Source organism: Lynx canadensis, chromosome F1, assembly GCF_007474595.2.
Source record: "Lynx canadensis isolate LIC74 chromosome F1, mLynCan4.pri.v2, whole genome shotgun sequence".
In the NCBI taxonomy this organism is placed as follows: Eukaryota; Metazoa; Chordata; class Mammalia; order Carnivora; family Felidae; genus Lynx; species Lynx canadensis.
In genome coordinates, this window is record NC_044319.2 from 42,311,845 (window position 1) to 42,339,418 (window position 27,574).

Sequence of the window (27,574 nt, forward strand, 5' to 3'; positions counted from 1 at the left end):
CACGAGACTCGAAGGGGCTTCAGATACCACCTGCACCCCCTTTCGCCCCCATCGTGCAGCTGAAGAGTCTAAGTGTCAGTGAGGTGCACACAGAAAGACTGGGCCAGAGGCCAGAAACCCCGGCTCTAGTCCAGGGAGAGAGCACAGGTGAGCCCCATCGCCTCCCCTCATCTGGAAAGCGTGGCCTGCTTTGCCCCCCTCACTGGCAGCCCCTCGGGGCGGTGCACATCCGGCAGCCGAGCCAAGATGGAAATACGGTTCCCTGTTTTAGGCACAGGACTCTTTCTACTCACCGTGCAACCTCTTGCCAGCCTAACTGTACCTCTCTCCTGGGAGAGGGGCTGGGGAGCCAGAACGGGGCAGAAAAGGGGACCCTGTATTCTTACATCCCAGGGCCGAGGAAACCCAAGAGGACACAGGCAAGGCAGAGACAGAGACAGCACAAGAGGACCGGCGTCTGAGGCGGACAGGAGCAGGAGGGGATCGGAATGGCACCGGTCGCTGCGGGTCCCTGGCCTTTCCTGGCCGGCTGGTGCTGGCAGCCAGGGGCTGCCCGGGAGCCGCGGCACGGAGTGGGACAACTCATTGTCCCCCTGTCCACAGAGAGCACCAAGGGGAAAGCCTTCTCCGCCATCCCTCTCCTCACCCCAGGGTCCAACTGGGCAGCTGTGGGAAATGACTACTGGCATGGGGAAAATGGCTCCGTGTCCTGCCTCGCCCCCTCGCCTGGCCGTTCGCCCCGCTCCCTCCGCCCCTGCCCTCCAGGACCCAAGGGTGCTGGGTACCTGACCCCTGGCTGGCTCGCCACGGCGGTGCCAGGAAGGGGAGCTGGGGTACGGCCAGAAGCGGCTCTCGCTAGGGAGTGGAGGCACGTTTGGAGGAGACTCCAGGGGGACGTAGGCTTTGGGAAGGGGGGGCCGCGGCGGGCCGGGCTCCTGAGGCAGAGAGAAGCCAGAGCATTAGGAGGAAGGAGAGCAGCCACTGTGAGAGCAGGAGAAAAGAGCGTTAGCAGGAGGACAGACAACATCGTGGAGACCTGCGGCCCCCATCGTGGACATCCGGGGCCCTGGACCACCAGACTCCCACCCACCGCCCGGATGGAGCTCCAGCTCCAGAGTGAACTCTCAGCCCGGCCTCAGGGCCCTCTTCAGCAGAGCCCCCGCCTGTGACTGCTGCCCCCACTGTTCCCCCATTTTTCTCCAAAGCTCCCTGCTCACTGTCTCATCATCGCGCTGGGCACGTTCGTGCCCCTGTGTCTTTGCTTCTGCCGCCCCTCCTGTCTGTGATGCCTTTCCCTTGTTCCTCTGACTGTCCCAATGCCTAGTGGCCCAAAGTTCCACCGTCTCTTGGGAATATCAGAGCGTTTATGGTCAATACTGAGACACACACTGCCACGCTCCAGAGGCTGGCTGTTTCCTATAAATTGGTCTCGGTCAGCACTGGACGCTGGGCTCCCCAAGTGGAGGGCTGTGGGCACACACGGGCACATGTCTGAGAGGGCCTCACACCGTCCCTGGCCCCTGGGAGAGCCCCTGTAAACTCTTGCTGACTGGCTAGGAAACTGCTCCCCACGCTGACTCTCCACCCTCTCGTGTGCTGGAAAGCTCCGGATTTAAATCCCCACTAAGTGGTATCTTTGTTAACCATCCTGCTGTTTGGGAAGAGACTTCCCCGGAAGGAAGCTAAAGATGGCAAGTGCAGATGAGAGCAAGGAAAGGAGAAATCTGGAAGGAGGTCCGCCAAACTGGGCGCAAGACGACGACTGCCTCGGACCGAAAGCCAAAGCTCTAGGACTGGCGGCCTCTGGGGCAGGGAGGGGCACAGAATCCGGGCCTTTCAGGCAGATGAGGACCTGCTCCCCCCTCCCCCGCCTACCTTCTACTCCATTTTCTCAGCTTACCTCACTGGATCCGGGCTTGGTGGGGGACCCCTGTGAGCCGGACACCAGTGAAAAGGGGCTCAGGGGGCTGGTGAGACTGGCAGAGCTGAGAGGGCTGGCGGGGCTGTTGGAGCTGTAGGTGGCCGTGGGGCCAAGGCCTCCTGGGGGCAGAGGAGAGGAGAGGTGAGGGATGATAGGGTAGGGGTGTGGCCAGGCATGTGGATGGGCTCCACAGGTGGAGGAGGCAGGGCAGGACCCAGGGATGTGGGAGGAAGGTTCCAGGGCCACCTGGGCCTGCTGAAGGGACTTATTATGGGGGCTGGGGTGCAGGCTGGCCGTGGAGAACTGTGCAGGGACAGGGGATGATGACGGACGGAAAGGACACTGTTGCCTCCGAGATGTCAAAGAAAGCCAGCCCAAAGTCCAGCCCAAAGGGCTTCAGGAAGACATTAAGGTAGCGGCTTCAGATCGCCAACGGGCCCATGGGCTTAGGGGTGGGGAGAGGCATAGGTGCTCTTTGACCTTTTCTGGGGAGGAATCTAGACCATCAGGGTCAACAGTGTCTCTGAGGGGTCTGGTGCGTTCTGGGAGGAGAGGGGGGAGTAAGGGAGTCTTACCTACCCTCCCGGGGGAAGATTCTGGAGGCCTGAGAGGGCCCTGACTAGCTCTGAGCTCAGCATAAGGGCCTGGAGAGGTGGGAGCTGACAGATGTGGGATGGACGCCAGAGACACCAGAGCATTTCTGGCGAGCGTTTCAGGAGGCTGGTGGAGAAGGCACCCACCTCTGTGCTTGGCCGTGTCCGTGCCCCGGGACGGGTTATTTTTCCTCAGCCCCTCCATCACGTCCTGGATCCTCCAGATTTCCTTCTGGATTTGCCGGTTGAGTACCTCATTCTGAAACAGCAGAAGAGCAGGTCAAGGGAGGTGGCCGTGAGGAGCGTCCCAGCCTCCTCCCTGTATCCCTTTGGGCCGGCGGTAGACAAGAGCCCCGGGCGCACGCGCACTGTGACGCGCACACAGCCCTCCAGCACGTTCCTCTTTCTCACGGGAAGACTGTGCCCCTCCCTCGGCTTCTGCCAAACGGAATGCGGGAATTGCCAGAGGAGAGGGCCCTGCTATCACAGTCAAGAGCCCCGTTAGGTCAACATGACTCAGCTTCCCCCAGGGAGGTCAGGGTGGTCTTGGAGCAAGTGGCCCTCTAGGTGGCCACTATGGGAGCCAGTTATCAACGGCAAGAGTTCCCCACTTACTAAGATTCTTTGTATCCAAACAGCCCTTTCGTAACACTCACGCCCAATGCATGCCTACACACTCATGGATTCTATTCGGTTAGAGTTTACACTCTTTGAAAACTGACAGCTGCCACTTATTTAGCGCCCGACCCTCCTCCGTGCCGCGTACCAGGCTCCGCGCTAAGTGCTTTGCATACACTAACTCATCTCGGCCGCACCAGAAGTCTGCGAGGCAAAAGTGACAGGTGTCCCGACTTTGGGGATGAAGGGATGTGAGCCCAAGGCCGTCCGTTAGCAAGCAGTGCGACCACCACCTGAGTCTGGGTCTATTTGTCTCCAGAGCTGGTGCTCAGAGTGCTTTCCTACCTCCTAAAATGTTCGTGTTGAAAGTGAGGCTTGCCCACAGGACACGGTGGCATTCAGGTGACCTGGACCAAGAGGGCCTTCACCGCACCCTCCCTAACCAGCTGCAAGTGAGGGTGGTGGTAAGTTTTGTTGCCAGGAGGAAAATAGGGGAAACTGGGGCATTAACCGCAACAGAGAGACAGGGCTTGCACAGCTTGGGTAGATACGATTGATCGAGGGAAAGGATAAGAATTCCCCAAGGTGGATGAGTCCAGCCTCCTGCCTCCAAGCAGAGCGTTCCTAACCCCTCCTGGGAAGGAAAGCCTCTTTCCTATCTTAAAGTTCCTGGGTAGCTTCTCCCGTACTGCCCACTCCTTCTGAGGTCACGAGGGACAGCTACACGTATACCCATATCTATATCCCCGTAGAGACCTATACCCTTGTCTAGACCGATGCCCGTGTCCGTATTTATGTGTTAAATCCTTTCAGTCATAAAATACCTTCTGTCTAACCCAGCTCTCTTGTGTTTCAGCTTTACTCCTTCCTAATGATTTGATGGAACTAAAGAAGAATCCACATTATCTTCGTCCTGAAAGCGTCTGTTTTAAGCGGACTTGAATCCTGTCCTTTGTCTCAGGACCAACTCCCTGTCTCAAGTCTCTGAGATCTCTAAAGCAAGAAAGGAAGCCATTTTGGTCTCTTGTGGCCCTAAGGAGAAGGGAAGGCATGCCAACCGCCCCTCCCCTGCCCAGGGGCCTTCTTCACCTGGACGTCCAAATTGAGCTGCTCCCAGAGGTCGTCGTGCAGGGCAGAGACCTCGGATTCAAGGTTCTCATACTCTATGGTGCTGTTCGTCAGGGCCTGCAAGGGCGGGTGGGTTGACTGAGAAAGCGGCCATTGCTGAAGCCTTCCTCCCATCCCGCTGAGGGGCCCGGGGCCAAGGTACCTGGGGTCTGGCAGGGCGAGGGAGGAGGGCACAGAGGGACAGGTGGAGAGGGCCCAGGGCTGAGACATTCTGATGACAGCCAAACACTGGCCTTACAAGAGGCGCAGTGGCCCATCGTACTGCAGGCGGACACAGGGAAACCAGAATCCTCTCCAGACGTGGGGGTAGGCCACAAGGGGACCGTACGATGCCTGCACCCTACTGTTCTCCCCACACTGGGTGATACAAAGTGGGAGGGCAGAAAGAGAAAACCCAGAGGTGTTTGCTTGCTGGGGGTTAGAGACCTTTCTCCCTTCTGGGCCACGTTTTCCTGGGCCTTTGGCCGCCGCAGCCCGGAGCCATTATCCAGGCAGTGCGTAACGGCTGCAGGGTCGGCCCCGTGCCCACGGGAGATGAGGGAGGTGGCATTGCCACCGGTGTCCTGGATCTCCAGGGGAGAGGACAGAGGTAGGCAGCGAAGCTGTGAGAACAGCCGAGGAAACGAGTAGCCCTCGACTTCACCCTGTCCTGATCGAATCCCGGTGCAGGTGCGGTGTGTGAAAAATAAGCCAGTTTCCTCGGCAGAGACTACGGATCGAAGAGGCCGGCATACGCACGGCCGCGTGCAGGGCGGTACTAAGGTCTCGAGTTTGTGCCCCTTCTGGCCAAGAGCCCCCTGCTGCTCCTGCCCGCAGAGGAGAGTGGGGAGCTAGAGGGCACAGCCTGGGAGGGGCGGCTCCCCTGTCGGGGTGCCCACGGGGGCGGGGGGGGGGGTACCGTGGTCGCCTGTGACAGCTCCACCCGAATGTTGATGAGCTGGTTCTGCAGGGACTCTTTTTTGCGCAGCAGTTTCTCCGGGTAGGCGGGCTGGTTTCCAAACATCTCCAGTTCCTGGTGGGTCCCCATCAAGGCACTTTCCAGGCTCTCCTGAAGAAGGGCAGGGGACCGGCTGTGAACAGCCCTGATAACTCCTCTCTGGGACTTTAAGAGGCCTGAGCCCCAACAGTTCAGCCCAGCAACTTGGTGGCGGTTGTCCTCCCTGGCTGGGGCCCCCGGAAGAGCTTCAGCAGTTCCAGGGGAGGGCGGTACAGAGGTTTATGACAGACCTTTGTCAGCTTAGGGCGGAGATGGCAACCCACACCTCTCCGAGCCGGCCTCTCCCGCCCCCCACCCCACTGTCCCCACATGCCCCCAACCCAAGGCCACCCCTTGGCTCTCACCTTCTCAGCTCGGAGCTGCTGCACTAGCCGGTCCTGCTCCCTCACCACCTTGTTCTGTTCACACAGTTTGCCCAGCAGCTTCTGGGGGGCCCGAGGGGGTCGAGGGAAGGGAGGGAGAGAGAAGGGGGTGAAGGATATGGTTTGATGGGGACCTGGGAATTTGGTTGGAAGGGACTGGCCTCTGGATACCTCCTCCTTTCCCTTGCTGAGGAACCCTAGGCCTTCTTCACCTTGACCTTGGAGGCTCCTGGGAATAGGAAGACGGTCTTCACCTTGGGAGACTCCCCAAGGACCTACCGGGAAGGGAGATGTGCTTATTCTCTGAGGAAGGGAGTCAGCTTGAGAGAGGAGTTAAATGTTAAGCCCCTGCATTCCCCTCCTCCTGGGGGTTCTGGTTCCCGAAGGGTTGAGGAGACAACATGGCCTGGGCCTCCCAGGCCTTCCCGGCGGGCATGGATTGGAGGAGCAGGCAGTCTTGGGAAAACCAGTGAACTGGCTCCCCAGTCTCATAGGACCCTGTTCTCCCCTCCTTCCAGGGTCTCCGGATGGCTGAGGCTGGGATCCTTCTGAGATCTGGTCCTCGCCTGGATGGAAACTCTCCTAGGCCTACTGGGCGGACCCGCTACCCAGGCAAGGCCAGTGGTGATGGGGAGGAGGCAGGTTAGGCCAAACTTCTCTTCTGGGAAGACTTATGCTTTCCCCATATCCACACCTTTATTCATGCCATTCCTCAAACACTTCTCTGGCTCTTTTCTACTGAGCCACATCTTGTCTTCTGGGCCTTTGAACTTCAAGGCCCGGCTCACATGCCACCTGCTTGGTCCCTGGCCTCCCTGCCCTGCCCTCCTGTGGAACCCATCACCGAGCCCATTTAGTATGCAAATCTTATGTCACCACCTGCTGCTACCTGGCACGGGACACTACCCTGAAGCTCCCTGAGGCCAGGACCAGGTTCCTCCCTCCAGTCACCGAGGCCCTCCTGCCAGGCTGGGCCCAGAGCAGCCTGGCTGATGTTCCTCCTAACCAAGTCTGAGTTCCTTGTAATAAGCAGCCCCCGCTGCTGTAGACGAGAGGGCCTAGGGCTCAGTGGAGAAACGCACACAGCTGGCATGGGAGGTAGGGGTAATTGGTACGAACGAGAAAAGAAAGGGGATGAGGAAGGGGCAGGCAGAATGCTGTCTTGGTGGCGAGAGAGGACATGAGTCAAAGGTATGAAGAGCCGGCAGAAGGACAGAGATGGACGGAGGAAAAGCCCCAGCGGAGGAGAGCGAAGATGAGGGCGACAGCGGGAGGGACCGGAGAGGACAGGGGAGCAGGAGAGCTGCTCTTACATCTGTATCCTGCTCGTTTAACTTGTAGGTGTGGAGGCCGTCCCGGAACACTTCTGGGTACGGAGGGACCTGCAGGAACACGAGGCCGGTTACAGCAGCGGGGGACAGGCAGGGCGTGTGGGGACGGGAACGCGGACAACCCTCGCTCCGTTCTTGTCCGAGACCGTGGTCCGTCACCTCTCGCCGCCTCCATTCCGGGAATCTGAGCTAGTTCTTTGCCCCCGGCTGGGAAGCCTGGGATGGCCCCTGTGTAGGTTTTCCCCAATTCTTGAGGCTGATTCTGCCCAGCTCCTACTCTCCCCTCTCCCCTGAGCTCAAGATCTACTGTCGGGAGGGACTCTGGGGGTGCATAGATCCCAGATGGCTTGTTGGTAACGACCATGACAACAACAGTTAACCCTTGGCTGTTTTGGAGGGTGAGGCATGAGGAAATGGAATGAGCATCGGAAACACTTGAGAATTATCATCTTAGTAGATTGAACACCAGCCACAGGGCTCGTGTCTAACCCAGAAGTACACCTGGGTCCGGCAAACGCTCCCCACCCCTGGTGAAGCATCTGGAAATCACCGGACATTCTACACAACCTTGGCACTGGATGGTTCCATATGACACCCCTCATGCCCTTGCCCCCAAAGACGTCTGTCAAGAAGATAACAAACACGAGATAGAAGTCCTGGGCATTAAAAAACAGATTCGTGATCCCTGGCGTGATATGGGATGGTGGTGCTGGCTATTTTGATGGTTTGAGAAACGGGCCTTGGGTCCACCCATGAACATGAAGAACAAGAGAGACACGGTGGGATGAAAGGAGAGGGGCCAGGCGGGGCCTGGAGATGAAGCCTGGTGGATGGAGGGTTGGGCAGAGCAAGCCCCAACCCAGATGGCTTGACCCGACCATGCACAAGCAGCTGAAATGGTGTTCACAGGGACCATGTTGCCAGGCGGAGGCCTTACTTGCATGAAGAGTTGGGCCCTGGGGGAGGAGTTTTCCACCATGCGGTTCACCATACTGATGAGAGTCTCGCTCTCACTCATCTGGAGAGAGGAAGGAATGGACGATTCAAACTCCGGCCCACATAGAGCTATCTCCCCATCACCCGCCTGGGCTTGTTTTCCCAGAAACAGGACAGGACAGCTTCTCATGGGGTCTCCAGCTCCCTGTCTGTTTGGCCTTAGCCATCACTGGCCCCTTGTGAACTGTCCCAGGACCAGCCCTGAAGGTGCCCTGAGGAAAGGCCACAGAAGGGAGCTGGAGGGCTGCTGTGCCTTCGCTCACGGCCCTGCAGAGACCCCCCCCCCCCCCCCCCGCCCAGTGACACTCCCCCAGGGTGCCTGAGACATGTGGGTCTCATCCACACTGGCCAAGGTCAACTCCCTGCCCCAACTCTCTTTCCTCACGTTGCTTCAGTCAAAGACCACACCGGCAGTTGGAAAAACCCATCTCCCCAAATTTGAACTAAATGAAACAGCTGAGAAAGAAAACTGGGGCCGCTCTTTGGATGGGCCTTCACACAGAGGTGGGCACAGCTCTCTCTCCCCGACCCCTGCCCACCTCTTGGCTCTAGAGTAGAAAGGATTGCTAAACACGGTTTCCAGAGCTGGGCTGGTAGCATCCATGCCGATCTTGGATGACACTAGGGAGCAAATAAGGAGGCCAAAACAAGCAAGCCATGTTAAAGGGACACCAGATGCTGGAACACTGCTCTCCCAACAGGTTATCTTTACGTTTCAAGGGCCATTAGGAACACGGAGGGGGAAAGACTACTTGCCAAATGAAAAAGAAAGAGAGAGAGAGAGACAAGGAAGGGCAGGAGAGAGGAAGGACAGGGAGGGAGGACAAGCCGACCGAATCAACTAGAAATGCTATCATTTCCCCCACTGGTTCCAGCTTGACAACATCAAAACGTGAACACATTCGGGAGCGTCCTTGGCTATGTCCCTTTAACTTAACTGACCTACAGGCGAAGGCAGCAGAAAACAGAGGGAAGTTCTGTGGGAAAAGCCTTCTGGGGAGAGGAAGTGAATGAGGGAAGGGACAGAGCCACGTTAGGGCAGAGCTTCTGGGGTCACGATGCAGGAGGCTCTCACGTTTTCGTCCCTTAACTGCCCAATCTGTGTCGCACCCACACGTATTTTTTATCTTATCCATTTAGGTGGTGACCCAGGGGCAGCCTTGCTTCTGTGTGCTGTGGGCAGGGCGAGGGGTACCCACCCACTCCCCTTTGCAGGGTCCACAGCATTTTCAAAGGCTTTCCTAGGATCTGATCCCTCTACCTCTTTTAGCCCTTTGGAATTTTTTTCCATGGCACAAAGTGTTATTGAAAAGGCTTTGAAAAGAGTGGTAGTAAGAGGTTTGTCAAATAGTTAACGGTCAACAGGACATCAGCGACATCTTTCCGTAAGGATCTGAACTCAAGTCAATCCCTATCTTCCTGGAGCCCTGTGTGTATGAGATTGTGTTTGTTGTGTATGGGGTGTGCGTGTGTGGAGTATGTGTGATTGTATATGGTGTGTGTATATGTATGTTTGCATGCTGCTGTGTGCCATGACTGTGTCCTCTGTGTGTGTGTGTGTGTGTGTGTGTGTGTGTGTGTGTGTGTGTAGGGGCAAGGCAGACCTGGTAATGCACCAGGCTTGGAGAGGGCAAAGGCGGCCCAGGCTTCTCCTGGACACCCACTGATCTCATTCCTTCCCCAACCAGTGGATCTCAAGCAATAAAGGAGGGAAGCCAGAATGTTCTCACCCTGGCCTCTGCTCCCACTCACGCTGCGGCTTTGGGGATCTTTTAGCCCCCACAGGCTTTGACTGTAGGATTCCTTCCTCTCCTGTGTGTCCCTTCGGTCTGTCCAAAATGTTAGATTTTGTGAGAAAGCACCTAGCCCAGTGCCATAAAGGTGCTCGAGCAATATTTTAAATTGAGTTTTAGAAGAAAACAAATAAAATCATTATAGCAGCAGTGACCACTCCTCGCCAATGCCTGACAAAGCATTGCCATGTACCCTCTTACTTGATTCTCCAGGAACTCTGTACGGCAGAAAAGGCGGATTCTACAATGGCCATTTTATGATTGAGAAAACCAAGGCCCAGGGAGACAAAGAGACATTTCCAAGAAAAAAGAAAAACAAAAAACAGAACAAAACAAAACAAAAAAACCACAACCCTTGTAAAATGGCAGAATTGGGACTAGAATGTCTGACTCCACATTTTGGACTCTTAGCATATACAACTTCCTTTTAGGGATATTATTCTTTTAAAAAAATTATTCTTTATCTAGAGGAGGTCTTCTGAAGGGTTATTTCTCAAGGCCCCCCCCCCCCCAAGGGCCCAGCCCTGTCATGAGGGCCAGAAGCCCCAGCAGGGGCCCAGCTGTGGCACTGAAGTCCTGTGCAGCCAGGCACTGTGGATGGGCCACAGAAAGGAAAGTCTGCCCAGGAGCCCTGAGGGCACTCAGCCCTGCCCCTCACTACCCAGGGCACCGTAGACCCCGCTTCCTATGGAGAAACGCCAGCACTTGTCAGCGCTGCTCTGGGCTGGCATCCGGAGACCCATCCCCATGTGGACTGCACCACTCATGGTGTGGACACCACGTGCTGTTTCTGGAAGTAAAATGCAACACCCGTGAGGGCTGGGAGCTGTCGCTGCTGATCAAAATGTGGATATCAATTCTTCTTAGTGCCCAATGCCTTCTAAGAGGATGATCTCCCCGAGGCATTGAGGTCTGTGTGTCTAGAACCACCAACAGTTATGGCGGTAGCCTCTCATGTCAAGGGTATGGTTCTCTCTGGAACTCTAAGAGCGAAAAATAATCCTGATGAGGTTTGACTCCTGCTTCTTCATGTTAGTCATTTCCTCTGCTACAACCTGGGTCAAAATCTCAGAGCCACATTCCAAGCTCTGCCGTTTGTTGGCTGTGTGTCCCCTGGCATGTTACTTAACCTCTCTGTGCTTTCGTCTTATCGGCTCTAAAATGGGGATAACAACAGTACCCACCTTGCAGGGGTTGTTATGAAGATTAAGTGCGTTAGGATCTATAAAGACACCATCCTAGGGCAAGTCTGTAGTCCTTGGTTTACAAACTATGTTTAACAACATAGTTTAACAACAGCCTGTGAACTATGATAGATCATTTCCCGGATTCAGGCTGCACTAAATCCCTAGCATTTTAGCCAGCCCCCTCCACCCCCCACCTCCCTGCCTGGCGCTCACCCCCTGTTCAAGGTCTCTGCTGCTCTCTCCAGCAGAAATGCAAATTCCCGCCTACCCCCCAGGGACAGTTCCATCTGGCCTGAACAAATAGGAGGTGGCATTAATTATTCATGTGGTCATTTCTTATTCTCCTTTTCCCCAGGAAACTCCCAGCTGCCCTAAAGGGCTTTGAGGCGAAGGGGGCGGGGCGTGAAGGCGCAAACCAAAATATAAGCCACTTTGTTGTGTCCGGGGGGTGCCAACAAAGGTTGTCAAATGGAGGGAAGATGAGAAGGTGGGGAGGAGCAGGGAGACACGACAGGAGGGCAGGGGAATGGGAGGGGGCACCAGCTCTGCCTACCTGCTGATCCAAATACTCTAGGTTTCTTTGCAACTGAAGGTCTAAAAGTTCATCCTACCCGGAGCCCGAGGCCCAACAGCAACACAAACAAACAGGAACAGGACAACAGAAAACAATAAAAAGGAAGCAAAGCAGTTAAGAGTTAGCTGGGGGGTGGAGGGGGGGGGCGGTGGGGGGCGAGGGGGGGCAAGGTCAAAGAGAGGCCTCTGTCTATCCTTGAGGAGCTCTGGGGAAGGGAAGGAAAAGAGGCTGGGGGCAGGCACCGAGGTTGCCTCCTGGACGCCTCAACCAGAGGAGGGACTCACTCTGGCCCCAGCTCGAGGGCCCCAGTTCCAGGGCTCCCCGTCCGCCGGGCCCTCCCCTGGGAGAGGGAAGCGCCTTTGAAGCAATGCAGTTGGCCCTCCCTACCAGCTCCTGAGTTTTCTGGAAGAATCCATGGTTTCTGGGTGGATGCACGTGCTGTGTGTCAGGGCTAGGGCTTAGACAGAGAAGGATCAGGGAGAAGGAAGGAAGGGGCGCCCCTCCACGTCTGCGCAGGCTCCTCCACCCTGGCCTCCCGGGGCTGTGTCAGGACAGGGGTCAGCAACAGGCCTTCGGGGACAAGGACTCTGCCTGTTGGTTCCTGTGACCCTCCTCAGCATCCCCGGTGGGGCGTCTCCATCCAGTTCTCCGGGTGGAGACCGGTGGAGACCAAAATTCTCCGGAGAACAGATTCCAGGGAGAGACCAGTGGAAAGCAGGGAGGAAAGGAAAAGACACACCATGGAAAATCTTTTCTTCCTTAATCCCACCACTTGTGTCGTTTCCCAGAAGCCGCACTCCAGGCCAAGGACAGACTTGGAGAAGACGTCTGCTAATGGACACTCGGACCTAACTTTTCTTCCCAGGCCGTGACCCAAGCCCCTGACCATGCTGGACGGGAGGCTGTTCTGGAGTCGAGACGATCAGGACATCACGCGCCTCCAGATCTAGTCCCTGCTCCTCTACCTTATGTCACAGAGCTGGGGGTAACTGGCGTCAAGCTCTGCGTTGGGGTTAGAGTCCCGGCCGGGAGGGAGGAGGTATCCAGAGGTTGCTGAGAACCAGGAGGGCCAGGTACCGGGCACAGAGCACCCCTGTGGCTGCCCTAGTTGGGCCCCCGCTCTGGGAGGAGAGGTCGTGCGGGCAGCGGACGGGAGGAGAGGACGTACCATCTTATCGTGGGCCGTGGGGGATGGTGGGTAGTTGTAGGGGAACAGTCCTGCAGGGACTGGCCGCCTGTCTCCCAGGTAATCATACTGGAAGAGAAAGGGGATTGGAGAGGTGAGGGGGTCCGGCTGGGACACGGACTTCCCCACCAACTAACGTTCAAGGTTAGGGATGTTTGTATCCTGTCCCAGAGCAGACTCCAAATTCAAATGGATTTGCAGCATTTATCCACTGCGATAGCCTTGCAGTGACCCGTCCAGTCCTCAAAAGACAGAACCCTCTCTGCCCTCCGACAAGGAATTAGGGTTCCCGGCACAACCCGGGGAAGGGCACCAGTGTTCCTGCTCAGGGGTCAGAGCACATCCCCCAAAGCAGCTCTCCCACAGGCAGAACTGCAGAGCCAGTGGCGTCCTGGGCATCATCGTGGCTCCTGCCAACATACGGTGTGTGTCCCCGTGGGGCACAGTGACCCCAAGAGTCCCAGACGCCTGCACACCTGCACATCTTCTCCGCAGATGGTAGTAGGCTCGTGGGGGACCTCAGGGGATGAGGAAGGAGGGGGCGCGCTGCTGGCTCACCTTGGGGGAGCTGACGGATCGCCTCATCACATAGGCAGCGGGGTCAGCATAGATGTCCTCGCTGCGAGGTGGCAGGCGCTCAAAACGGGCACTGGGTGAGCGGACGGGGGAGTAAATGCGGGCACGGCTGTAGGAGCCCTGGCTGGGCGAGCGGGGCACGGAGTGGGAGCGGGGCTGCAGGGACAGGCGGCGCAGGGAGCCGGATGTGGCATCCAGCTCATCATAATAGACCGGCTGCCGGGAGGGGGAGGGGCCGGGGAGCCAGATGGTGCCATCCTGCCGCCCGTAGCCCGGAGGCTCCTTCCACTCCCGAAGCTGGAAGGCAGGGCCGCCTCCATTGCGGAAGGAGTGACGCTTGTCCTCCAAGGCCCAGGGTGGGCTGATCCGATCATAGGCTGGCATTGAGCAGATGCTGTCGGGCCGCACCCCTGGTGGGTAGTACTGGTAATCATCAGGGTACTGGGAGGAGTAGGGGCCATAATACTCAGGGACCCTGCGGGACACGGGGTAGAACCTAGAGGGACTGAGAGAGAGGACACTGTAAGGAAGCCAGAATGAGCACAACCCCACCCACCCATCTGTGCCCCAGCCCCGCCTCTGTGTCCTCCAGCCTAGAGCAGACCGTGAACAGGTGAATGGTGCCCCAGGCTGACCCTGGGAGCACACAGAGGTAGCCACTGCCTGGGCACTGAGGCTTGCTTCCGGAGGTGCAGGGAAACTCCCTCAAAGCTTCCTCCCTCTCGGGCTGAGGTCACGACCTCACGGTTAGGGAGTCTGATCCCTGCATCAGGCTCTGCTGTGACAGCAGGGGGCCTGCTTGGGCTTCTCTCTCTCCCTCTCTCGCTGGCGCTCTCTCTCTCTCTTTCTCTCTCTCTCAAAATAAATAAATTAATTAATTAAAAAAAAAAAAAACAGCAACTGTATCTCAAAAAAAAAAAAAAAAAAAGGAGCTTCCTCCTTCAACCAACAACCCGAGGCTAGAAATTTCACATTCAGAGCTTCCTGGGAAGAAACTTTAAGCCTTGTTAGTTCTATCCCAGCTTGAAGCACAATGTATCAGATCCTTTCAGAGCAGCAAACAGCTGAAGGAAAGGGAACATACCAGGCACCTGGTGGAGGGAGGAGGGGAAACACCCAACACAGAGGGGACAAAAGGGCGCCTCCCCAGATTTTATGTTCTTGTCAAGGGCGGGACCGGTAGGTTCCTGGGATGCATCCCAAGTGAGGCGCTCACCCCTGGGGCAGGCCAGATGTCCCCAGCGGCAGAGTGCCACCAGAGGTGAGTAGCCTTCCTGAAGGTGTCACCTGGGGTCCCTGGAGCCGCCCACACCCAGGGGAGGGAGCAGCAGCCCCACTTGTCCCGAGGTGAACGAGACGAACGCTATCAGGCTAATAAATGTCTTCCAGTATTTGAAAGCCAGTCACTGGACAAAGGAGGAAATTGGTCTAGAGGGCAGGACTAGGATCGGTGAGTGGCGACATTTCATTTCGTTTCTTTTCTTTAAAAAAAATTTTTTTTAATGTTTATTATTGAGAGACAGAGCGAGACAGAGCATGAGCATGGGAGAGGCAGACAGAGGAGGAGACACAGAATCGGAAGCAGGCTCCAGGCTCTGAGCCGTCAGCACAGAGCCCGATGCGGGGCTCGAACCCACCAACTTCGAGATCGTGACCTGAGCCGAAGTCGGACGCCCAACCGACTGAGCCACCCAGGCGCCCCTCTTTTCTTTTTTTACAACTGCAATAAATAAAGACTTTCAAACAATTAGAGCCGTTCAAAAATGGGGTGAGTGGGCTTGGCAGTCAGTGAGGCTCACGGCGGAGGAAACGCTGGAACAGGGGCTGTTGTAAGAGGGTGGGAAGCACAGACGGATATCTGACGGGAGCAAGGCCGAGGCCCCTCCTGTGACTGCCTGCGCGTGTCCTGGGCACCCAGCATCCTTGTGGAGAGGTGCCGGGGAGTCCGACCCTGTCTCTGAAGCAATCAGAGAGGGCAGGAATCGGGCAGGGGTCACACTCCAAAGACGGTGCCACGGGGGACAGGAAAGGATCTGGACAAGCCTGAGACCCTGGGTTTTGGAGTCTTCTTGGTTTCCCAACGCAGCCTGGCTTCCCGAAGGCTTCCAGCAAGGGAAGCTGCAAGTGTTACTACCCCAGCCCCCGCCCCTGGCCATCGCAGCACCCCAGCTCCATGCCTACGCCCCATCAGGACTCACCTCCGGAGATCTTCAGGGGGCGCCACCCCCCGGCGCAGGTTCACCCACTGCTGCAGCTGGTTCATGGAGCTCTTGCGCTGGGCAATCTTGTCGGGGTTGGCACGTGGGGGGAAGTTCCGCTGGTGCCCCCCACTCTCTGAGTCCGGAGGCGGGAAAGCTGTGCTCCCCGGCCGGCTCGGGGAGCTATACTGCCAGCCATTGGGCTGGGCGGGCCGGTCTCCTCCCCCTGGGACCCTTGGGCCCTCGGGGTAAGGGCTGCCCGGCTCCGAGGATGGTTCCGGTCCGGCTTGGATGCCATTGGCTTTCACCAGAGGCTCGCTCTTGACTTCAGGCCTCTCGGGCTTCCGCTCTGCCTTCTCGCAGCCCCGGCCGTCACCCTCCCCTCGAGTCTTGGCCTCTGGCTCGGGCTTGGGGAGGCTGTTGTGGGACGGCTGGTGGTGGTGTTTGCTAGGAGGGATGTTCTCTGAGTCTGGCTTCTCATGGCTGCAGGATGCCAAGGGAGATGTTGTAAGTGACTCCAGCCCAGCAGCGAGCTGGGCAGGGGGTGGTAGACTGGGAAGGAAAAAGGAGTGGAGAAGGGTGGGCAGGAAGGTAGCGATGGAAACGGGATTCAATGAATGACAGTTCTGTTTCCCAAATGCCCATTTTGCTTTCTTGCTCCAGCCTGGGCAGTTACTCGAAAACACAGTGCACTCTTGCCCACGCGTGGTGTGCTCATTTCCCCCTCTAGGTCCTCTCCACGGCCCACTCTCTGCTCCCTTCTGCTGACCTGCACTGCATCCAGCCTTCGGAAGCTATGGCCAAGACTAACCCGCCCCAGACTTGGTCTCCTCTGCAGTCTGTCCCCGCTGCAGCCCCCCGAACTCGGTGCACACTATACCAAAGCTTCATGATAGTGACTGTCCTTGATGTTTCGGCCATGGAGGCTCGTTACAGCTCAGCCTGCTGTCCTATGCAAGTTCCTTAACTTCTGCAAGTCTTGGGCTCCTCGTTGGCAGGACGGGTATAACAGTCGCTCCCCTCGTAGGACTGTGAGATCAAACACGGCGGGCGCCAGGCGCCTAAGCTGTTGCCTCAAACATCCTAGGCTTAGAAGCATGCTAGTTTCTTCTCCAGGACAAGCTTCTTCCGGGACAGACTCCGCCTGAACGTAAGCGCCACGAGGCAGAAGCATGCAGACTGGTCTTCCCTTGTTTTCCTAGCGCCCCCTACAGTGCCTCACACATACCTATTTCCAGTAAATATTTATGAACTAAATGAGCGTACTTCTGGAAGTGCGCCCCTCAGCTGAAGTGAAGATGGGACCTCGTGACGATGTTTTCCCTACCGCTTCTCAAATTCAACAGATTCAAGCATCCTTGTTGCAGCGTTGCCTGGTAAACACTTCTAAGACACTAAAATAGACTTGGAGTCTGTATCGTAAAAACCTCCTTCTTCTGGATCCCTGTTAACATCTAACTCAAGACTCCCATCTACCCGGTTCCAGCAGAGACAGGCCGTGAGGTTGTGGGTGGCGACAGGTGGCAGGGGTGATGGGGCCGCCATGGGCTGAGTGTTCACTGCATGTCAGGATTTCCCGGCTGCCCCTATGAGGTAGGATTATAACTGCTGCCTTCACGGGGAGGAAATTCAGGCTCAGAGAGGTTAAGTGATCACCCTGATGTCACAGTGTGAGCAAGTAGCTAAGTTGGGATTCGCACCTGAGTCTACCCTCCTCCAGAGGTCATGGGTTTAATGTGCAAAGCCAAGAATAAATGAGCAAATGACCCTGGTCTTTGGCTCCTGGCCAAGCCCCGATGGAACCTGGCTTCTCTCTTGGCCTCCACCAGCCCAGAGAGAAGAGGGAGAACCGGTCAGGGGGAAGGGAAGAGAGACTCCAGGCTCTGGAATCACTTAGCCCTGCTAGGAGGCAAGGAGCGGCTCACGTGTTCTCAGAGGTTCAAGCCAGCACGCCGGGCTCAGCAGGACACAGAGTAGGGCGCTTCCTTGATCCTCTTTCTCTAGCACTCCCCACCCCCATGCCCTGTGCCCTGGGACTCACCTGTGACGCACAGCTTGGGGCACCGACTTCTGGGCTGGGGGGATCTGTACTCGGGCAGCCTCCCCCATGGCCTGGATCCAGGCCTCCTGTTCCTCGGGGCTCTCGGCACTGAAGAAGTAGGTGCGGACCCCAGCGTGCTCAGCCTGTGGGGAGAGGCAGTGCGTGGAACTGGCCCTGGCCTCATCCACCCAGCACGTGGTCACCTGTAGGGAGAAGACACCCACACCCACAGCACGGGCGGTCAGGCGGGCCGTCCCCCTGACCTGCAGCTCTTTTCCCCACAAGGAGCTCAGGGGCAACCGAGCTAGGCCAAGGGCTCCAGCTGGCGTCTAGGCGTCCGCCTTGGCTAGCTCTCTGGACCCCAATAAGCCGCCCAATGGCCAGGTAAGCTTACCTGCCCCACCTGAAGTGATTACAAACAGGAAGCAAATTACCATGCCCGCTCTCCCATCAAATTCCGTCTTTGATTTGAAGGGCAGTTACCCGATGTCTGAGAGAGATGCCCCCCGCCCCCCGCCCCCGGGCCCGCCCCCGAGCACATGCCAGCCTCGGCCCCAGCCTGGCCTCTGAGGACCGAGCGCCGTCTCTTCTGTGCAGAGACAGCCAGGCCTCCACCTCCCTGGGCATGCAAGGGGCACGCACGGACTGTTAGAGCACGCTACCTAGTTGGTGGCCGCGAGCAGGTGCGGCAGGCGGGAACCCAGAAGAGAGCTCCTGTCCAGAGGAGGGGTCCTCACGCAGTCAGAAGGAGGAGAAGCAGAGAAAAGGTCAACCAGACACCAGAGGGAGAGCCAGAAGATGACATGGCAGGAAGGTTGAGGAGCAGAGGGAAGTGGGGAGCTATTCAGTTTACCCCCCTTCTACTGGCTGTCAACCACTGGGACGACAGCACCCAGCGATTCCCGGTTCAGCCCGCCGAGAGCGGGGAGGGCAGAGCTTGCGCCAAAGCAATCGGGGCTGTTGGCGGGGAGGATTCAGGGCGTCGGTGCTGTCCCTGACTCCGGCTCTGCAGCTGCAAACAACTTGGGTTTTTGTTCTGGCCTGACGCGCTGCACCTGTTTAATGGGGAGGGCTCTACCTGGTGAGACTCCAGGTTCCAAGGCCACAAGGAAGAGATGCTCCAGAGCCGAATTCTTTCTGGAACCTCAGCATGCTTCCCTGGTGAGACTTTCAGTCTCCCGGAAAAAGCAGGTAGTCCGGTTTACCCCACTCGACATGAGAAATCCGGGTGGTTACTAGTCTCAGATGTGAACCTCACTTTGGTCTCTGACCCCATGGGTGTGAAATCATGGGTCTCTGGGGGTTGGAAGGAGAGAAGACAGGGCTCTCCTGACCAAGCCCCAGGGCTCTCCGAAGCAGCTGTGTCAAACTGTGTCAAACCCACACCTCCCACATGCTTTCCTGGCTGGACATTCGCCCTGCTGTGCCACCCCTCCCCAGTACATGATTCCCTTCTGACGGGAGTCATCACGCAATGACATGTCCTACTTCTCGAGGAGTAGAGATGGGCCTCTTTCCTCTGGATCCTGCCAGTTCCCACCCTCCAGCAGGGGGCTGGCTTGTGGGCAGCGGGATGTGTTTCTAGGCAGTGAAACTCTAAGGAGGCACCTTGGGTTTGAAACTGCACAAGGGTACGGAGAGCAGGGGCCCAGGCTGGCCTCCTGGAGTGGAGGACACAGGGTTATTGTACAGGAGAGACAGACACAGGCAGGTCTTGTGGGTGTGACCTGGGGCTGGTAGGAGTGGACAGCAAGTGAATTAATTTGCTCGTGAGCGCCCCGTGTGTGCAGAGCTCTGCTCCGGCACCAGTCACAGGAAAACAGACCTGCTCTTTGCACTTGAAGAGCTCACGGTCAAGCTAGAGGACAAAACATGCCCACAGGGAAACAAGGAGAAAGCAAAGGCACGGGAACCGCTTGCAACAGGAAAAGGCAGATCCTGGGAGAAGACAGGGCAGTTGATGGCGAGCCGGAGGGGGATACCAGCCTGGCATTGTGAAACTGGGCCATGATATTGAGGGAGGTCCCCCAGTGGGGTGAAGTCCTTTGAGCCCCCACAGGGCTGGGTTGGGAAGAGGTTAAGGCATTCAGCAGCAGGCTGGGCAGAAACAGTGCCCGGCTCATTATTAGCCATCCAAGAGTTTCACTTGGTGGCCGCAACAGGACAAGCCTCCCATCTGTCTCCGTTCCCTTCCCCTCCCTTCCCTGGGGAAGGGCCACTCGATAGCCACAATTGGAACCCTTTGTGGGCCACTGAGCACAGCCCTCAGAGTTGGGTTTTAAAGAGGCAGTGCGCTTCTTGGGGGAAAGGGAAGGAGGACAGGGGCTGATGGGCACAGCGAGCTGGGGCTATGGCGGGTGTGTGCGTGTGTGCGTGTGTGTGTGTGTGTGTGTGTGTGTGTGTCAGTCACTCGGGGCGCTGATGGAATGCCTGTGGCTGGCAGAGCTCCGAGCTGGAGTGTGGATGTGTCTGTGCACAGGTCTGGAGGGGAGGGTAAGACAGGCTGTTTGACTGTGTGGGTGTGTGCGCGAATGTGTATAGTAGGACTTTCTGTTGTTGGTTAAACAACCTGTTTCTATTTCCCCCAGCTAGAACCTGGTTCCCTGGAGTCAGAGTTTTATTAATTGCTCATTCTGTTCACACCTCTGGCAGACAGGACCCTAGGAGGCTAGGAACTAATTATGTGCCAAAGAAGCCCCTCCTGGTTCTGTCCTCTGGAGCGACACCTGGGCGTGCGGCCCACCTCTCTTCCACAGTCAGGTGAGCAGAGTCTGAAGGACAGGAGGGGGCAGGCTCTGAGGTCCTACAGGCTCAGATACTGACCTGGTGTTAGCAGCAGTTTCTATCACCTAACACCACGGCTTTAGGTTTTCGGGGTCGTGGACGGCAATTCTCAACTAGGGGACAGATGGCTTTGTGCTAGGGCAAGGCATGGTTGGTACCCTGATTTTATATTTGGAAGTGAAAGGAGCCTATGGTCTTTGCGTCATCAAGTACAAAAAGGGCACGGGGTTTTTATTGTTTTCAGTGGGTCATGAATTTTTAAATGTGGAAAAACACTGGCCTGTGATGAGCCAGCTGCAAGTGCGTCTTTGATGGGTGGATTCCCCAGGGGTTCTCAGGGAGTGACACTGAGCAGGCCCATGCGAGGCCCGTCTTCCCGCGCTCTTGTTCTCCCAAACTGCTCTCTACTGGGAGGTTCGCGTTTCTTGATTTGCCATCAAACCCAACTCCCGATTTTCTCTAGAGGCTGAAATTTGAGTCGGTGTGACTGGGGGTCCAATCCTCCGGGCTCGATGTAGGGAGGATTCCTTTCCAGAAAGGATGTCAGAACCCCACCAGCCACGGCCCCTGCCTCTGCTGCGAGGAATTTCCGCAGCGACCGACGCTAGGCCGCTGGGCAGAGGGTTCATTCCCCCCCCTCCCCCCAAGGAACAACTGTGGGACCACCATCCCCATCTCCACGGGCCCCACCTGACTCCCGAGGTAAGAGGAGGCGGCCTCTCGGGCCAGGGGTCACTGCCTACTCTTTCCTTCCGCCACCACTGGGGGGCTCCTTGGGGAGGTGGCTTGTGATCCTTCTCCAGTCCCGCGTGCTCTACAAGAGCAGGCCCCCCCCCCCCCCACCTGGCCTGGGAGAGAAATGCCAACTGACCTTAAAGGTGTGTTTTCGGCTGATGTTGTCCGAAGGCTGCACTGCCGCCACCCGGAAGCTCAGGAGCGGGATGCTACCCAGGATGCTCTCCTCCTTCTCATCTGTCGGGTGAACAGAGGCCCAGGTGAGATGCACGTGCCCGTGGCCCGCGCAGAGGGGGAGAGAGAGAGGAGGGTATCCGCCCTCTTACGACAGATACCGATAAATACTTGTGGCTCATCTACGGCCTGTCAGGACTCGGGGCCGCCACCCACCAAGCACCCAGGGTGTGCTCTGTACAACAATGCGAGGCACGCTCCCGGGAGGTAGGGAACCCGGCGGCCTTGCAGACATGGTTCTAGATACTGGGACTAGAGAGGCGAACGAGAAAGAAGTGGTACGCACCCTCCAGGAGCTTACCTTAGGGTAAACAGATTAGTGACGGCTGACATTACGGAGGGTTTGCTATACGCCGGGTCCTGTTCTAAGTTAATGGCCTTAAAGGATTTCACCGTACCAACAATCCCACGAAAAGGTCCTGCTGCTACCCCATTTTCTGGGGAAGGAGGCTGAGATACAGCGGAGAGGTTAAGTAATTGGTCCCAGGTTACTTAAGTAGAGAGTGGTGGATTGGTCTTTGGACCCAAGAAGTCTGACTCCCAAGCAGGCATTCTTTTTTTTTTTTTTTAAATGTTTACTTATTTTTGAGAGAGAGACAGAGCGTGAGCGAGGGAGGGGCAGAGAGAGAGGGAGACACAGAATCTGAAACGGGCTCCAGGCTCCAAGCGGTCGGCACAGAGCCCGACGCGGGGCTCGAACTCACGAACCGTGAGATCACGACCTGAGCCGGAGTCGGACGCTTAACCAATTGAGCCACCCAGGTGCCCCCCGAGCAGGCATTCTTAACCACTCTCCTGTCTATAGACACTCTGCAAGCAAGACAATTCCAATAGGGATACACATAACAGGATGATAATGGGATCGGGCAGGGCAGAGAGGATAGTCCCCTCTTCGGCTCTGGCTCCTCTGGGTAACTGTTTCCAAGGTTTTCCCAGGCACCCAGCAGCTTGCTCTGTCCTCTCCTGACAGGGGTCTGCCTTCCCCTCTATGGCCCCCATGTCTCCAAAGGAAGACATGCCCCTGCGTAACCTCTTGGCCCTCTGTTCCCCGGATCAGGCTAACAGCCAGGCTGTTACATAATTCACCCCGAATCTCCAAAGGAGCCTGATGGATTAGCTAGTCAGGCCCCCAGGTGTCAGCAGGAGCCATGGAAGGTGGGGGTGCTCTGTGGAATAGGTGGGGGGGGGGGCAACTTTGAGGCCCTGGCAAGCCTCTCCCCATTTCCCTAGGATAGCTCTTGAGTCCTGAGGCTAGAGACCCTGCAAAACCCTCAGGGTTCAGAAGGGGTCTCTGGGATGATACGCTCATGGGTTCCCCTTCTCTTCTTCCTCATCACTTAGATAAGATACTTGGCTTAAGGTCCAGCTTCCTATGCAGACTCCAGCATGGTACCCAGAGGAAGGGCTAAGCCAAAGGATCAGGAGGAACCCAGGGCCGGGGACCCAGGGCTTCTTCAGGGAAATAGGCTGCCATCTTCTGGGGGTGATGGCCTTCTGCCTGGTAGTCTCCAGGCCAGTGTTTACGGGGTCTCTTGAGCGCATCTCTCAGTGGATGGTGGCCCCCATCACAGTGCCTCTTGAGTTCACAGCTCTTAAGTTTCTACCCTCACGCCAGTCCCAGAGTCTCTTGTCTGCAGAGGGCCTGGCTTTCCTTCATATTCGTTCATACTCTGGCTCTAGTCAGCCCTGGGTCCCAGAGGCTCAGCGCCAGGGACCAAGCCTTGGCGGATTCTTCTCCCCCCGTCTTGGGGTTTTCCCTGTGACTGGATCCTGTATATGCAGCCCCTTCCTGATGTCTCTCCTCGGGTTCAGGTGGCAGCAATGCAGGGCACAGGGACAGCAGCATTCTGGAGGGTCACTGGGTACAACCTTTGTTTGTGCAAGTTAATGATTCACTGAATTGCGCCCAGGAGGCCCAGAGGAGGCAGGGCTCTGCCATTCCCGGGGCACGGAGGAAAAGAAACAGCCTCTCCTGCTGCAAAATCACTTTGCCCTTCTCTTCTTGTGGCCCCGCGTCAGCGTGACGGGGCCGTCGCTGTCATCAGCCCTCACTAGCTCCCAAGGTGCCTTCCTTGACACAACGTTGCTGTACGTATTTTAAAAATAACTTCCTGGAGGCTGCCTCACCAAAGTTATTAGGTCTCTTTCTCTCTCTTTCTGTTTTTGAGAGGCTAGAGAGTGAGTGTAGGGGTGCACGGAGAGGACAGAAGCTGGGGGATGTTCGTTTACTCAACACTGGGCACCTACCACGTGCCATGCACTGTTTTAGGCGCTGTGGCGACAGCGGTGAACAACACTGTGATTTCTGCCCCCACAGACTGGATCGGACACTCCAGGGCGACGGGAGGAAGCTCCACACACAAGCCCCAATTGGTAGGTCACCTTACCTAGTAGTGAGTAGGGACCTTCCTCTTTTTCCCGTTCCTACCCCATCCCCCACCCCAGGACTTCACCGCGTGTCACACGACTTTCCTGTTCACCCACTGTGTCCTCCATCCGGACCTAGAACTCTGCCTGAAACCTCGAGGGTGCCCGGGAAGTATTGTCGAATGTGACGTGATCGAGCGCGTGAGCAAGCGGGCTCCGTCTTCACCCCACCGTCAGGACCCACGGGTGCCGGCAGCTACGGGGCATATTTGCATATCCCCCCCACCCCCGCCACTGCCCGGCCACCGTTGGTCCACTGACCAACGTCCACCCGAAGCAGCGCCTGATGATTTGGCAGAACAAGCAAGAGTGGGCCCTGCCTTCCTGTGGCCCCTGCCAGCCCCAGTGGAAGCGAAGCTCACCTTTATAGTAGAAGAGACAGCGATCCACCAGGACGAACCAGCGCTTGTTCCACTGCTTGACCCCGGAGCTGGCCTGTGGGACACGTGGAGACAGACGGGAGGGACCGTGAGCTGGGCACGGGAGGGGGGATGCAGGGGAAGGTGTGCGGCACGAATTATATAAGGACATCCTGCCTCTGGTTACGGTTTTGCCAGTAACCAGTGGCAGCCAACCCCCTTAAGACCTCGGGCGCAGGAAACGGACCCTGGACTATTGCCCGTGACCTTCCAGTTCTGTCTTTCTGCGCCTCAGCATCTCTCCCAGGGAAGATAAAAGGGGTGAGAGATGAGCCAGGATAAGTGGGCAGAGGGCAGTCAGGCAGAGTGGCAAGGTCAAACTGGGAAGAATTAGCGGACCCCTAGACTAAGGACAGTCCCCTTAGCGCAGCAAGAGGGACCTGCTGAGAATGAGCCAGACGGTGCTCTCATGGGGATGGTGACCCAGCGTACTTCAAAGTCACTGCATCTGCCCATCGGGAGACCTGGCTGGATTCCCATATTTGACATTAATTTTTCTGTGTGATTTTGGGAAGATACTCAACTTCTCTGAGTCTTTATAAAATTAGGAGATTCACAGAGATATACCAAAAATAGGATACGGAAGCACATACCAAAACACGCAGGGACTCAGAAATACAGAGGAATCAGAGCGGCGGTCATGGTGGGGGGACCGGCAGAGGAGGCCTCACCTGCTTGAAGAGCCAGCCCGCCTTGGTGACAGGTGCATTGAGATTCCGCTTCATGGAGTGTGAGCGCTTCCCAAAAGCGATGGCTTTGCGGGATGTTCGGGTTGCCTGGGGAGGCCGAGAGAGAAGCAGGCCTGACTTTCTTCCTCTCCTCCTCTCTGCTCTATCTGCAACGGAAGCTACCCTCGGTGGGAGCTGTATCTCTCTCCACGCCTGGGGGACTCGTCACGCCAAGAGGACCAGGTGGGACTCTTGGATCTGTCCTCACTCAAGGGCACAGCTGTCCAATTCTTCGGTGCTTTTCTCTTATCTCTAAAATGGGGCTCAAAATCAGTCCGACCCGTCTCACAATGGTGTGGGTTTTGTTGTGGTTGTTGTTGTGAAGAGAAAGTAAGATTTTTCATTTCCCCCCCGGGCTTTCTTCTACTGTCCTGACTCCCCAACTCTTTTGTAAAGCTTTCTGGCACCCATCCAAATACAAGTACATTCCCGATGTCATCATCCTGTCAGAGTCCTGCTCTCTCTCGAATGGCCGACGTAGCACAGAGCAGGGAGGATACACAAGTGTTCTCCTAGCTCCTTGTTGCCACATGGACACTGTCACCCTTCCGCATGCTGGCAATAATCACTCTGGAAGCACCCCTGATCTTCCATTGTTTAGCCCTTTTCATCACTGTCAGCTTCTAGATCATTCCTTCAGAATCTTGGGATTCTGGTACCAATCATCCCCTTCATTCAAAGTCTTGCCATCACCGTGACCTTGTCCCTGATGATGACCCACCCACTGCCCTGACCTGATAGTACCGTGAGGTCCTCAGTTCCAAAACCATTCGCTTCTACCCCAGCACTCACTCCCATGGCCGCACCTTTGACCTGGTCGCACCCAGGCCCCTTCACCAATGACATCTTCAATTCTGAGATTTCGACTTCCTGATGCCCTCCTGTCCTTTGGGCTTGCTCACCCCATTACTCGACACCATCAGCTTTTCTACTCCATTGGCATCTCCAGCTCCTCAGTCCTCCCCTTTTCTTCTGGATCTGCCAGTTGCCTCTTGGTTGTATCTATTTCCCTAAGAAGCCCAGGGGTGCCTGAGTGGCTCAGTTGGTTAGGCATCTGACTTCTGCTCAGGTCATGATCTCGCGGTTTGTGGGTTCGAGCCCTGCATCGGGCTCTGTGCTGACAGCTCAGAGCCTGGAGCCTGCTTCGGATTCTGTGTCTCCCTCTCTCTCTCTGCTCCTCCCTCGCTTGCTCTCTCTCTCTCTCTCAAAAATAAACAAACATAAAAAAAAATTTAAAAAACTACTTAAGAAGGCCAGGCCCCACATGGGAATAGGTCAACTACCCTCCCAAACACCCCATCCGTTGTCATTGCTTGGCCTTCTCTAAAACTCAAAATCCCCGAGCAATCAAATTATCCTCTCCCTGCACTCACTGCCAGAGTACGGTTCTGGCAGAGGAGAAGCACACTGCAGTACAGATGAGGCCACCACAGACCACCGTCCCCAAGCACAGCTCAGCTCATGAGCCATCATTCCGCTCCCTGCCCCTCGAGCTCCCCCTCTGCCCTCCCCCGTGGTGGATCTGGCTCCCCTCCCGCCAACACACAGATAATCGGGCGATCAGACATGCACTTCCTCAATTTCACACCCTTTTACCTAGAAAATTACTGTCCTCACCACTCATCCCCTCTTCCTCTTCCATGTCAAAAGAGGTGTCGTCTTTCTTTTCGAGGCTAACACATTCGACCCGCCATCTCCTGGGACTTTGCTCCATTCATAATCTCCTCTTAAATCTGTCTTCAACTTTTCCTTCTCTACTGGCTGCTTCTCCTGGGCACATGGGCTCAGTCCTCTCCATCTTAAGGCATCAGTCTGTCTCTGTCTCTCTCCCCTCCACCTCTCTCTCTCACACACACCAGAATCCCCCCTCAACTCTACATCCACTGCCTGTTGTCAGGTAACACTTTCCCTCCTTTCCCTGCAGGAATATTCTCCTGGGAAGAGTCCTGACATCCTCTCCTCGCGTTTACTCCTAACCCCCCTGCACCTCTTTCCTGAAGTGGCAATTGCAATGTCACTGAATTAAGGCTGCTCAGTCTTAGGCCATCATCCTAAGACCCTGGAGAGCATTTACTTTCTCTGCTTCCTGTGACTCTTGGTTTCTGTGACAGTATTCTTTCTTCTGAGCTCCTCCACCTGTGGCCGCTCCTTCTCAATCTCCACCTTTACTCAACTGGTGGGCCTTGACCAAACTTTTAAAATTCTCATTTTTCTTGTTCCACGCTGTCTATGTACCTCATCTATACCCATTGCCTTGACTACCAGCAATGGGCTGAAAATTCCCTAATCTGTACCTAAGACTTCTCTCCTAGCCCTGGTCCATTTTGTAACAGGTTGTCCAGCCAGGATGAAGTAAATGCAAACCCAAGCCCGTTGTCTTCCTAACCAAGCCTGTTCTGTATTTCTCACTTGGTGAATGGTACTACAATCCACCCACTTGCCCAAACTAGAACTCTGAACCGCCTCACACCATTCCCTCCTCCCTCCTCTCCTTATCCCACATTTACGGGTCGGTGAGTCTATGTTCCTAATGGTTCTCGGATCTGTTCTTTCCTGTCGGGTCGTCATCTCTTCTTGCTATGCACCTTCCGGAACAAGTCAGGTTACTTCTCTAAAACAGGGTAATCATGACGCTCTCTTAACGTTTCTTACTACCTCTCACCACTTGGAAGACTATTCAATTTCTTAGCATGGCTCACAAGGCAGGTCTGTAAGAGTCACCGGGCCCATGACCCGCCTTCTGCCC

The 27,574-nt window shown here is 56.3% G+C and overlaps 1 protein-coding gene across 10 annotated transcripts in view; it reads right to left on the reverse strand.

Moving 5' to 3' along the window:
* PLEKHA6 (pleckstrin homology domain containing A6) overlaps positions 1-27,574 on the reverse strand; it is a 142,792-nt gene that overhangs the window by 13,523 nt on the left and 101,695 nt on the right. For 7 of the 10 annotated variants that reach the window (XM_032591697.1, XM_032591698.1, XM_030302336.1 and 4 more), the window contains 15 exons: positions 24,772-24,876; positions 24,044-24,116; positions 21,157-21,257; positions 17,502-17,704; positions 15,461-15,943; positions 13,245-13,767; positions 12,669-12,755; positions 7,888-7,968; positions 6,933-7,001; positions 5,602-5,682; positions 5,159-5,308; positions 4,222-4,317; positions 2,662-2,773; positions 1,901-2,040; positions 786-935 (listed from right to left, as the gene is read on the reverse strand). In XM_032591697.1, coding sequence (XP_032447588.1) covers positions 786-935; positions 1,901-2,040; positions 2,662-2,773; positions 4,222-4,317; positions 5,159-5,308; positions 5,602-5,682; positions 6,933-7,001; positions 7,888-7,968; positions 12,669-12,755; positions 13,245-13,767; positions 15,461-15,943; positions 17,502-17,704; positions 21,157-21,257; positions 24,044-24,116; positions 24,772-24,876 — 2,454 coding nt within the window. The remainder of the gene's footprint in view (positions 1-785; positions 936-1,900; positions 2,041-2,661; positions 2,774-4,221; positions 4,318-5,158; positions 5,309-5,601; positions 5,683-6,932; positions 7,002-7,887; positions 7,969-12,668; positions 12,756-13,244; positions 13,768-15,460; positions 15,944-17,501; positions 17,705-21,156; positions 21,258-24,043; positions 24,117-24,771; positions 24,877-27,574) is intronic. The other 3 variants (XM_032591700.1, XM_032591699.1, XM_030302337.1) reach the window with 2 other exon arrangements.